General features: G+C 39.7%; 1 protein-coding gene across 1 annotated transcript in view; it reads right to left on the bottom strand.

Moving 5' to 3' along the window:
• The window catches only part of CMTM4 (CKLF like MARVEL transmembrane domain containing 4), a 47,818-nt gene that overhangs the window by 21,771 nt on the left and 12,131 nt on the right, over positions 1 to 13,916 (bottom strand). The window contains exon 2 of the mRNA XM_084813256.1: positions 2,155 to 2,331. Coding sequence (XP_084669382.1) covers positions 2,155 to 2,331 — 177 coding nt within the window. The remainder of the gene's footprint in view (positions 1 to 2,154; positions 2,332 to 13,916) is intronic.

Below are 13,916 nucleotides of genomic sequence, written 5' to 3'. Positions count from 1 at the left end.
TTTCAAAACCTCCCTCAAAACCAAACCTTGCAATAGACACGTTCCTGGACCACTACAGGCTTCTGGTATCAGTTAACCCTCTCGTATCACCATGTGTGCTGGTCCTTTATCAATCCCTGTCCTAGCCCTTTCATCCTTTCCCATGCCTTACTGAAAATGCAAGTCTTCTGGACAAGAACAACTCTTATGTTTTGTATAGCACATTGCTGGCACTAAACACTAAGATGCACCAGTCAACCATCGCTGGTACTTGGGTTAAATGTTGAATATTTCCCACTCCTTTTTACTATCCCGACAGTGCTTTCCTGGGCTAAGACGTACTTCAACAACATTTAGCCACACCATTTGTCATCAAAATCTTAAGAACTGAGGCTATCCTTCATTCCATGCATTATTTGAAACAGGATCCAATCAAGCCAACAATGTGGGGGGGAGGTTTGAGGGAGGGGAACTATGCCAATTACATTTTTTAAATGGTTATCTGCAGTACATATTAAAGTAATTCCTATGAGTGAATACAAACTCAGGGGAACATCTGTTCAGATGTCCATCACATTCCTTGATGCTACTCGCACACATCCTTGTAAGCTGGATTCATTTGTTAAGCAGCACAAAGGAGAATGGAAATTTCCACTATCATTTTTCACCCCCTCTCATAGCAAAGCTGTCATTCCTAAGACAGAAGTATGACTTATCTGCTCTTTACCCTTGACACACAGTTTTCAGCTCTTTCCAACATACTACAATAGAGTAATTTACAGTCTTCACCTTCCATACGCTGTGTTTTTGAAGAATATTTCAGATGGCATACAATTCCACAGTTAGGATGAAAACAGGAACACAGATGCCAAAAAAGATACTGTACAGAATCTTCATGCTGCTACTGCCAGACACTTATTAATATTTATCATATACAATAAGACAAAGGGGACAGGCAGAACCCCATAACACACTGTTCCTCATCACAAAGGCTAGCAGTTATCGAGGATCACTGCCATTAAATGGCTGGCCTAGTGATCATCTGCAGCCAGCAGCAGAGAGAAACGGTCATGATGCCACACAATTTTAACTCCTCAAAAGTTCTCAGCAGGTATGCAAGACCCAAGATGCCATTTGTTCTAGAAGGTGAGGGTACACACTCACTAGATTATCAGTTTCTAAGAGATCTAGGAACCAGTGTTCCAACCTGCTAGCCTCTCACCCATACCTTTTGAAGGTGTGGGAAAAGACAAGTGAATTAAAAGAACTAGTTATAAGCTGTTGATGGTATATTGGGCAGGGTCAAGAGGAACCTAACTAGAGAAACTAGCTAGAGAAGCAAAAGGCCAACAAAGCCCAACGCACTAGTAGAACTTAAGACAACATTTTTGGTTTGCCTTTAGGGTTCATTAGGGATTCTAATGAACTCTAAATGAAAGATGCCGAGACCTCTTAGACCAATTATGTACAATTAGGCCAAACAAAACAGTGAAACCTATGGCTCCTACACAGTGTTGCTTGCCACCTTCCTGACATGTGCTTGACCTGCAGAAATTTAGCAGAGAAAGTTTTTCCCACTACATATCTCCATACCAGGAAAGGCTTCCCCTGCCAAATGTCTGCGTTTCAAGCTGCTGTTAAAGATACAAGAGTAGGGCTAGTGAAAAGGTGGCAACTTCACTCCTAACAAGAATGTAGGACAGAAAATAAATGCATAAAACATCTGTTTCCACACTCAGAAAAGTAGGTTAATTCCAAAATATGACTACTTTTAGAAGAGTATCTATTGATGGCTTATTGATTTACAGGGTCAACATACTCGATTTGTACTTAATTTTTAAACCATGTGTTGATACTAAACACAATTACAAAATTGCAGACTGTGCTTTCCTCAGTTGTGAGCAATAAAGACTTGCACTGAAGAAAAGCCTACCATGTGGAGGAAAAAATATTTTGAGACACAATTTCAGCTTTATATGCTTTAACATTCAATATTTCATAATGCTTATTACACCAGTGGGCTTCACGTTGAATATAAAGCAGCACATGCACTCTATGCAAAAAGCATTTACCAAGGGTCTCAAGTTTCTGTATGAGGCAGGCAGAGCTTGAAGTCTAAACTTCAAATGTTTATTCAGCTATTTTTATAAAGTGAAGGTTTGGATGAGAACTTACTGTAATGTTCCAGTTGATCTGTGGTATTCTTGCATGGAGATTTAGACTGAACATAAGCAACAGAACTCCAGTAACTACCGACGCACTACAGCTGACAAATTCAAAGAAATAAAGGCCTTCACAAGGGGAGCATTCCATGATGGTTTCTATACAGATGAAGGAAATCAATGCCAAAACCTAGGGGGAGAAAAATGGGAAAACGTAAATAGTTCTGCAACATTCTGAAGACAGTCACAAATGATCCTGAAATGCTCATTGGGAAACTGATACTCAAGAATGTGCAACTTCAGTCAGATTCAGGATTTAAATGAAGAAATTAACACAAGATGTTAGTACTAAAGCTGCAATCTTATGCACACTTACTTGGGAGTAAGTCCCAGTGAACTCATTGGGACTGTAAGTTGATCAAATACTACTGGTATTGTCACTAGCCCTTGTTTCTACTGCTATGAAAAATATACATTTTATATCTTCATTTTGTGGTTTTTAAAAAGCATTCTAGAATTCAGAATGGTTAGTAACTGGACTTTACTGAGTAGTACTATGAAAACCTAGCTCAATTCAACAAAACTATACAAAAGTATAGGATTAGAAAGTAGGGAATCTTTGAAATGCTATAAAATATAAACCAGATGCAAGGAGATTGAGCCAATGATGATTCCACAGTGAAGTGTCTTACTCTTGGGGTCTTCCAGATGAGGCTTTTATTATGCCATCGCCCTGCCTCGTTCATAGGATTTTGATGTTGGGGCCGGGTATTGTGTTCCAGATGTCATCTTCCATTTGTAAGCCTACAATGTTTTTCTACCACATCTTCCATCTTTTTTCTTATCTAAGAAAACCCACTGAGGGAAAGACAGAATAGCTGCAGAATATCTTTTGACTGGCAGTGCTAGGAACCATCTATCTGGAAGCACCCTCAGCTTTCCTATCTATAACAATGAGGATTGTTAACAGCCTTCCTTACTTGGCCGATTCAAAAATCGAAGAGATAATACCTCTTTTTACATAGCAGAAGTGAAATGTAAAATCATTCTAATGGCCATGCTGGCTGGGGATGATGGGGGTTGTAGTCCAACAAATCTGGAGGGTGCCGAATTGGAGAAGGCTGTTCTAAGAGACAAACACTGCTATAGCCAATAATATTGTCCCCATTACTGCAGATGGAAGAAGAGATATCCCATATATTGCATCTGATTAACTACTTTATTGAGATATTACTTTCAAGCCAACATCTACTGAATCCCAAAGGTATAGCTGCAGACCATTGCCATTGGCAACACTGCCAATTATTTACTTGTATTCCTGGCTTGAACTGTGGTCAACTGGTCAATAACCCAGTTCGTATGTAATGACAACCCATGGGTTGTTTAAACCATTGGCTGTTGGAGCCAGGCAGAAATGCTTGTTTGTATCCAAACAAGCATTTGTTTGGATACAAACAAACACTGTTCCCCCCTGTTCCTGGGTTGTTCGACGTGATGTCTGAACCCAGAACTTCCACTTTGCATCTGGTTTCACATGGTTTGTGACTGGGTTAAAACTCTGGATTGTTTGTCCTTCAACAACCCAGACTTCTGGGTTGCATCAAACATCTGGTTTGAGAAACTGGATGCAAAGTGGAAGTGGTAAGCGGGCGGAAGGCAGCATGCTCGCTCACTCCCACACGGCCCTTATAATTCATGAGCTGACATGAATTGGCAATGAGTTCATGAGTTGCCATTACATGCAAACCAAGTCAATATGTGTCAGACATGAATTAATTCAGATTTCAATCATACTCCTTCTGCCTTCCCTTCCCCAATTCCACATTACTATCAGTATAAACACCACCTGTCAGGTCTTTCATTTGCTTTTACATGACTTTCTACCCCTTATTGCACCTATACAAGCAAGAATCATCTCAAGTTCACCAGGTCACACTAAGCTAAGGGATCGCAGGACTCTTTCAACATAAGCAATCTGCTAAATACAAGACTGCTGAAGAGCATCCAGGCTTAATCTATCCTACTACATTCCCTTCCCATGGAAGGAAGACCCAGAGCAAAGCACCTGTAAACCTTAAAGGATAGAGAGGGTCTTACAGGTGATAATGCAAAATTATTCTTGCAATGTGACTAGCACAATATTTTTAGGTATTTAAAATCATATGGTAAATTATCCTCTGACTTTGCAACTTAGCTTCGCCTGCTTATGCCAGCCATAGGCATTTGTGCCATGCAAAGGACACAACAAAGAAAAAAGAAATGCACCATATGTCACACAAAAATAAGAGAGAAGTATTTCTCAAAGTGCCTGAAATATTTATTCTGCCAAAGTGTTTCAGACATACAATTCCTTCTCCAGGGGCTTCTAAAAACACAAACATTTCTATAAAAATTATTACTCACATTTAAAACATTTTTTAAATATAAAAGATTAGAATAAACCATTTTTGTACAACCAACTATAGACATATCTCCTATGACTGATAAACATATTTATAATACCTATTAAAATTTTACTGTGTTTGTGTATGAGTTTGGTTTATTAGCCAGGTTTGTAGAGATATATATAAGTAGGTTCACTAATATGAAGTCACCAGATTAAAATAATCCTGAGCCTTTTTATTCTAGGAAGTGGACAGATGTAATATTAAGCGTAGTCGTGATGAAAATTTAATAGGAATTATAAATATATTATATTTATCCATGATAGGAGATATGGGCAGTATGTAATGGTACCCCTACACAGAGGAGACCCACTGAAGTGAATGGGCCTACTTTACATAGGACTACCATTGGATACTGCCCTATGGCAGGAGCTGTTATAGAAAATTGTTTGTTGTAATCTTTTATATATTTAAAAATGTTTTGAATGTGAGTAATGTTTTTATATATTTTTTGTTTGCATTTATAGAAGCCCCTGAAGAAGTAAGAGTATTTCCGAAACATGTTGGGCAGAAAAAATGTGTCATACAAAGGGGACAGCTAACTCCTAAAACAGGCCTAGCCGTGTTGCAAGCACGTAAGTGGTGGTACAACCACACTGGCATCGAGGGGGATTGGCTGCAAACACCTCTACAGCATTCTCCAAATCCTTTCACTTATTCAAGAGCTAGTTTTGCAAGCTCCCTTATAATTATAGTGGGTCATCATGCTGCAACCAAAAGAGCTTTGCCCAAATATTTTGTCCTATCGCAAAAGATGTTGCAGCACATCTTTTTGTATTTTTGAATGAACCTTCACATCTATTTTTTTAAAAGAAAGAAATCCATCATTCCTATAGCTAATTAAGTCTACAATCCTATACACACACCATCAGAAGTCAATCCTATTGGATTTAATAGGATTTACTCCCAAGTAAACATGCATAAGATAGGGCTGCAAATGAACGGTAACTGCACCAGATCTAGTTTGGAAGATCATCTAAACTAAGTACTACTGCCACCGTTTAAGAAAAATGAGGAGAATGTATTGCAATACAGATTTAACCTCAACAGAAGTTTTCTTAGGGAAAAGATTGCTACCACAACATTTTCCCTATCAAATTGACTGTTTTATTTTTTGATAAATTGAGCAACGTTAGCACTGAAAAAAGGGTTCCATTACAAATATTTTTAAAAAAACAGCTTTCCTGTTTATCTGAAAGGGCCCACAAAAAGACTTATTGTGTGGTTCAATGACATAATTACTCATGATTTTAGAAACCACTGAATAGTCAACATTCTTCCTGCTTAAGAATACCCACAATATTTTACTTAGAATGGCACACTACCAGGATTGATTTCCTTAAACTAGTTGCACAGCATGAACAACAGTCATGTACAGTGAGTAAACTGCTTTTACACCACCTCAAAATATATCTTAAAGGTTTTAAACCCTCTCTCTCACGTTCAAGTTTAGATTTATTGTTTTCATTTGAATTGGTCAACTTAAAGTAGGTCTCATTCCTTATAAAGCGGGATGCATTTCCCACATCTAAAAAGGCTGGCACAAATACAAATATTTTCAGTAATATGGCTACATTGCAGCACTGCTTCTTCAAGAGGAAACTATCTTTCATCAACGCATGCCATTGACCGATTTCCCACCTGCTCCCATCAGGCATCCCTAGGGGTGGATTTGTATACATACTTTATGCACTTAAGCCCACTTTTTATTGTATTCATTGAATCTTTCATCATGTCCACAGGACCCCAAGAGAAGGAGTTAATGTAGTTAGTTCCTGTAGTAGTGTAATGCCTCCAGAGATGCTACACCCCCGACAAAAACCACCTACATGTGTGATGCAGAATTCCTCCTTATAAGAAAAAAATAGTACGACTCCACCCACTTTCATTGGAAGCCTCAACCATGTTTTGTGATGCAGCTGCAACATGTGAAATTGTACCAGCAAAAGAATTCTAAGGATGTCAAGTGAGGCAAGTAAAATGAAGCCCAAGCACATTGGCCATAACCCCAAAAGCTACTTGCCATATCAAACGCAGTTTCAAAAACTCATGGGTTTCAAAAGATGTTTGCCATGCATGGCTGCTGAGTTTCAAACGACATTTGCCATGCATGGCTAATGTTTGAGAAAGAACTACAGCCCCTTTGAGGTTCACAAAATTAGTTACTGTATATGTTTCCACCTCATGTGGCTATAAGTTTTCTTAATTGTTTACTCAAATTTGTCATTTAAAAAAAATGCTGTATGACTAGTGCAGTTTGCTGACCAACTGTTGCTTGACAGCTGCCATGCCTGAGAATGCTATCAATGCAATGTCAGTAACGTACTGCTAATATATACTTCTTGGCTATCTAGTTTGTGATGAATTCTGACACGGACCTGTAGTTAATAAGCTGGACACCCGTTGATTTTTCTTTTCAACTACACCAAAATTAGCAACCGTTTTTAAAGACTTGCATTAATGACATGAAGCTGATGAGACTAGCTTCATAGTTATAGAATATCTTGCCTCAGAAAATTATATTTAGAAGACCACTGCAATTTGAAAGGGCTATTATTTAAATTTGATATGCATTTATGTTTACAGGCATTTCTCTTATTCTGTCTCCTAGTACACTGTGGAATCAGGGGAATAACATCTGGAGAAAAATAAGTTTCATATGTCTTTGATTTTGTAATAGCACATGTTAGCACTGCCACTGTCTGACCTGATTATGTTTTCTTGGTGTTGTTTTCATTTTTAAAATAAAATTTGTTCTTGTTTATAAAGTCTGTTCCTAGCATCAGATATGCTTATGACTGCAGTGTACTGCATCAGTATCATATACTAAAAGGGATCTAAATTCTGCAGGTGTCAGTTCTTAGGTAGCTAAAACAGCATATCTCACACACAAGAGGGAGGTATCAACAGACCAGGTTTGTGGAAATACCAAAAACCTTAAGGAAAAAAACTGGGGGCGGGGGGAGAGAAAGAGACCTCCCAAACAGCCCAATGACGACTGAGCATGCTTAGTGGGCAAGGAATACTGATTGTTGCGGGGTGGGGGGTGAAATGGAGTGGGTGAAATCCTGAACAGAGAGCACTCCAAACTGCAACATTTATGTTGCAGGTCCCACTTACCATCATTTATACAAACAATCTCAATTCCTGCTATAAAGTCTAAAAATCATTTTAAAATACATATATTAAAAACAAGCCCATACTACAGTGGCCTATGAAACAATAGCCCCATTTGCACCTAGCTACTAATTGTAGGTTAACTTTGGGTTGTTTAACCCACAATTAAGCCACAGTATCTGGATTCGGACATCACGGAGCAGCCTCTGATCGGGCCAGTGGGAAGCTACATATTTCAAGACACAGTGGCATGCACAGCAGAAAATCGTGATTGTGGTTAATCTAGAACAGAAGTAAATGCTTCAGAATGCCCCCCAGTCACACCAGGGGGGAGGGGGGAGCACACAACCCCAAGGCTTGCTGCAGCTCATTCCCATAAGAATAACTCATGAATTATTATGTCCAAAGGAGGTCCTAACCAGCCTTCTCCAACCTGGTGCCCTCCATGCTAGCTGGGGGATGCTGGAACTTGTAGTCCAACACATCTGGAGGGTACCAGGCTGGAGAAGGCTGTCCTAGACTAAGGAAGAAGCTCAACTGCAAGTTCCACTTTAGAGTAAAAGCTATCACTTTATACACAAGTCTTGTTTAAGATTTGTCTTAAGTAAATACCAAGTATCCAACTACCAGCGCCAGAGTAGGAGAAGAATTTTAATGAGGAAATAATCAGGAGAACAGTGTGGCCTGAAAAGAACCCATTAGAACAAGAATTTCAACAGCTCAAAGAAAAGTATTCACAATCCGAAGAATCCCAAGTTTACAATCTGATGGCCCCCTTAGATGCCATGCCTTAAAAGGCAAAATAGTCTAGACATACTGGAAAAATAGAACCTAAAAAAAAAAAAAAATGTCGGCCACAACACTAAGAGCACTGTCAGCTGTACCAAAAATGCTTAATAGCCTCACGCTAGCCTTGCCATTTTTTATGCCAGCGCTAAAACTAGATTGGAAGAGAGAGCATTATGCCAAAGAAAGGGCAACAAAAAACAATTTGACCAAAGTTAAACCAGAAATGATGATCAACCTTCCTGGAGGTTTTGCTGTCTCCTGTTAAACCTCACAGAAGGGCACAAATATCAAGCGGCTTTCATGCTTCAATTAATGTTTCTGCATTTTAAAAAATAAAACATTATTTTCCAATGATAAGTATCAATGTGGGATCAGGTCAGGAACTCAATAAAACTCAATGGTACTTTTGCATATTTAATGACTGCATCAGCAGGTCAAATGAAATACACCACACTTCAACACACATAGATGTAAACTATTTTATTATGAAATACTGAACTTAACTGCACACTGGAATTACTGTTTTAAAGAAATTTAGATCTAAAATGTGAGTGGCCAGACTGCTAGTCCATGCACATTTCTTTGGGAGTACTTTCTTCCAAATAAGTGTGCTAGGAACATAAGAAGAGCCATGCTGGATCAGACCAAGGGTCCAGCTACTCCAGCATTCTGTTCACTCAGTAGCCAACCAGCTGTCGACCGGGAACCCTCAAGCAGGGCATGAGTGCAACAGCACCCCCACCCCACCCATGTTCCCCAGCAACGGGTGTACATAAGCTCACTGCCTCTGGTACTGAAGGTAACACATAGCCATAGGGACTAATAGCCATTGATGGCCTTTTCCTCCACGAATTTCTCCAACCTCTGTTTAAAGCCATCCAAATTGGTGGCCATCATTACATCCTGTGGTGGCAAATTCCATAGTTTAACTATGTGCTGTGTGAAGTACTTCCTTTCATCTGTCCTGAATCTCCCACCAATCAACTTCATAGGATGACCCCAGGTTCTAGTATTTTGAGAGAGGGAAAAAATGTCTCCCTATCCACATTCTCCACACCGTGCATAACTTTGTAGACTGCTATCATCTCTCCCCTTTTCAGTGGAGGTGAACAAGGAGAGACATGACAGAGGTGTACAAAATTATGCATGATGTGGAGAATGTGGATAAGGAGACATTTTTCTCCCTCTCTCAAAATACTAGTACCCAATGGGGTCATCCTATGAAGCTGATTGGTGGGAGATTCAGGACAGATAAAAGTACTTCTTCACACAGCGCACAGTTAAACTATGGAATTCACTTAAACTACGAAATTCGCTTCCACAGGAAGTAGTGATGGCTACCAATTTGGATGGCTTTAAAAGGGGGAATTCCTGGAGGAGAAAAAGGCTATCAATGGCTACGTAGTCTTGATGGCTACGTGCTACCTCCAGTGCCTGAGGCTGTGAGCCTATGTACACCACTTGCTGGGGAACATGGGTGGGAGGGTGCTGTTGTGCTCATGTCCTGCTTTTGGGTTCCCAGTCGACAGCTGGTTGGCCACTGTATGAACAGAATGCTGGACTAGATGGATGCTTGGTACGATCCAGCATGGCTCTTCTTATGTTCTCCTTTTTTCCAAGCTAAACAATCCCAGCTGTTGTAACGTTCTCTCATAGGGGAGGTGCTCCAGCCCCTTGATCATTTTAGTTACCCTTTTCTGCATTTTTCCCAGCTCTACAATATCTTTTTTTAGATGTGGTGACCACAACTGTACACAGTATTCCAAGTGTGGTCACACCATAGATTTGTATACAGGCAGTATGATATTGGCAGTTTTATTCTCTATTCCTTTTCTAATTATGCCTAACATGGAGTTTGCCTTTTTTTACTTTTTTACACACACTGGGTTGACATTTTCATTGAGCTGTCCACCACAACCCCAAGATCTCTTTTCTGGTCAGTCACCACTACTTCAGATCCCATCAGGCTATTCTTGAAGTTGGGATTTTTTGCCCCAACATGCATCACTTTACACTTCCTTACATTGAACCACATTTGCCATTTAGATGCCCATTCTCCCAATCTGGAGAGATCTTTTTGGAGCTCTTCACAATCCCTTTTTGTTTTAACCACCCTAAATAATTTGGTGTCATCCACAAACTTGGCCACTTCACTGCTCATTCCTAATTCCAGATCATTTATGAACAGGTTGAAAAGCATTGGTCCTAATACAGATCCCTGTGACCCCACTATTTACTTTCCTCCACTGGGAGAATTTATTCTTACTCTCTGCTTTCTGTTCTTTAACCAGTTACTGATCCATAAGAGGACCTGGCCTCTTATTCCATGACTGCTAAGTTTGCTCAGGAGTCTTTGGTGAGGGGCTTTGTCAAAAGCCATTTGGAAGTCAAAGTAAACAATGTCTACCAGATCATCCCTGTCTACATGTTTATTGACACTCTCAAAGAACTCTAAAAGGTTAGTGAGAAAGGACTTACCTTTGCGGAAGCCATGTTAATTCTTTTTGAGCAGGGCTTGTCCTTCTATTTGCTTACTATTGTTATCTTTAATAATGCCTTCAACTAATTTACCTGGAACAGATGTTAAGCTAACCTGCCTGTAATTTCCCAGATCCCCCCCGGGATCCCTTTTTCAAAATTGGTGTTACATTGGCCATCTTCCAGTCCTCGTGTGTAGAGAGGCTGATCTTAGGGACATGTTGCATATTACGGTTAGAAGATCAGCAATTTCATATTTGAAGTTCTTTGAGAACTCTAGGATGGATACCATCTGGGCCCAGTGATTTATTTGTTTTCAATTTATCAATATGGTTGAGACCTTCATCTTTTGTCACCACTATTTGCCTCGGTTCCTCAGATTCCCTTCCTGAAAACATGAGTTCAGGCACGGGTATCTGTCCTATATCTTCTGTAGTGAAGACAGATGAAAAGAATTCATTCAGCTTCTCTGCACTCTCCTTGTCCTCCTTCAGTACTCCTTTAACTTCATTGTCATCCATTGATTGGACTCCATTGTCCAACTGCCTCCCTAGCTGGTTTTCTGCTTCTGCTATATTTAAAGAATTCTTTATTGTTGGCCTTGCTGTTGTTAGGGATATGCCCTTCACAATGCTTTTTTTGCATCTCTTATTGTCTGCTTGCATCACCTTTGTGCAAGCTTGTGCTGCCTTTTGTTTTCCTCTCTTGGGCAAGACTTCCATTTTCTGAAGGAAACTCTCTTTCCTCTAATAGCTCCCTTAACCCTGCTCGTTAACCACACCAGCAACCGCTTGGACTTGGTGCTACCTTTCCTAACCTGTGGTATACATTTTAGCTAGGCTTCTATTATTGTGGTTTTGAGTAATCTCCAAGCTTTCTGAAGGGATTAAATCCTCTTGACTCCCCCTTTTAACTTCCTTTTCACCAGTTCCCTCATTTTAGAGAAGTTTCCTCTTTTGAGGTCAAATGTGACTATGTTGGACTTTCTGGGCAATTTCCCACTTAAATATATATTAAATCTGATAGCACTGTGATTACTGTTTCCAACTGGTTCAACAACATTTACATCTCACACTAGCTCCTGGGCTAGTTTTTTAATTTAATCCATTTAGGATTAAATCCAAAGTCGCCTCCCCTCTGGTCATTTCCATGACCAACTGTTCTAGGGCACAATCGTTTAGGACACCGAGAAATTTAACCTCTTTGTCATGGTGGAAACATGCATTTATCCAGTCAATGTGGGGGCAATTGAAGTCATTGAAGGAACTAGAAGTCTAGAAATAAACTGCATCCAAAAAGCATTTTGGGTGGGTCTGTTTCCCCTCTTAAGAGATAAACAGCTGCAAATACAAGGAATAAAGAAAGTAACAACATACTGCCCAGGTTTCAAATTATTCAGCCTCTGGAAGAACCAGTGAAGGTGAACAAGATAAACCTGCAGTATAGACAGATAATCAGACTGACTCAAGATGGGTCTTGATTAGGTGTGAACCCCACTACAAAGATAGCTACACACTCTCTGTAAAACAAAGGAAGTATACAGCTTCAGAAGCAAAAATGAAAAACCTGGCTCATTCATTCAGTAGCCATCCACGGGTATTGAAACCTCACACAGGGCTGAACTGAGTATGTGTAAGAGATTACTTTTCTATAAAAAGAGCCAGAAGATCAACCCCAGTTGCTTGGGGAGTTGTGACCAAACATGTGACAACTTGAAAGCCAGGGATAACAAAACTGTTGCGCTCTCTCTCTCTGTCTCTGATTAATTTCATAGCAGTCTATAATATTACTTTTGAGTACACAGTGAAAGCATTCTTGTAAAAAGTCATTGCCTGGTTGACTGCAGTGATAGAAAACACTTCTTAGTAACTAGGTAAGGCACCTCTGCAAAAGTTGCAATTAATTTTGGGGGCCTTATCTGACAGGCTGAACATTGTACTAGGAGGCACTGGCTGCTGGAACCCAACTCCAGTGAGCCATGGCTAAAAATGGAAGACTTGGACTACTTTTTTTCTATTATTTTAGCTGTGAAATGTGACACAGCCACATAAAATGTAACTAAAGTTATGATACATTTATCCTGGGCAGAGGAGACTAGTCTGATATATCCCATTTTCCATGTTTGAGGTGCGAGCTTTAGCATCGAGCACACAATCCAAGTTTACAGTATTCTCCCCTCCCTTCCCCCATGTCGCAGCAGCACCAAAATCAAGAGGGCAGTTTTTCCTCCTGTGAGTTCTCAAAGTAATTAATTCTGGTAGGTTGTAAACATCTCCAAGGGGAAACTGCAGGGTAATGTGGCATAATTTTAAAATTCAGGTCCTTAATTACATAGTTACCAATCTACAGAAGCATCAAGTCACAAAAGTCAAAGGTAATAAATAACCGCATCTTCCATAGAGCCCAGTTCAGCTGTTGATTGCATAGTATCATTCAAGAACCAAGCAATTAGAGACAATTAAATAGGCTACAAAAATGACTACGTTCTCCAAGAAGATTAAGTGACAGCAAGAAAAGAGGCAGTAAGTATGCACCAGACCTATATGAAACAACTTAAATATAGGAGACCTTGCTGTTCATTTATTTATTTCACTAGTGAGTCACTCTATAGCCAAAGCTCTCAGGGTGACATACATAATAAAAACAAACACAGTAAAACCATTAACATTACTTAAAAATGAAAAGCAGCAGCAGTAACACATTTTAGAAGCAGAAGGTGAATAACAAGGTAGCACAGAGAAGGACAATTTTAAAGTGCAGCTGTAAAACATATAATGAGTAAAAGAAGTAGCAAACTAAAAAAAATAATTAGAGGCCTAAGAGAATGAAAATGTATTTGCCTGGCACCAGAATGTCACAAAGTCTATGAAGGGCATTCCGCAATTTGGGGGCCATCACTGAAAAGGCCTGGTCAAACGTAGCAACCAACCAAATCACAGTATGCATA

The sequence above is a fragment of the Heloderma suspectum genome, chromosome 8, assembly GCF_057233095.1.
Source record: "Heloderma suspectum isolate Gila_16-S chromosome 8, 16-S_ref, whole genome shotgun sequence".
In the NCBI taxonomy this organism is placed as follows: domain Eukaryota; kingdom Metazoa; phylum Chordata; class Lepidosauria; order Squamata; family Helodermatidae; genus Heloderma; species Heloderma suspectum.
The sequence above is the reverse complement of the archived record's forward strand: the minus strand, read 5'-3'. Positions and strand labels throughout refer to the sequence as shown.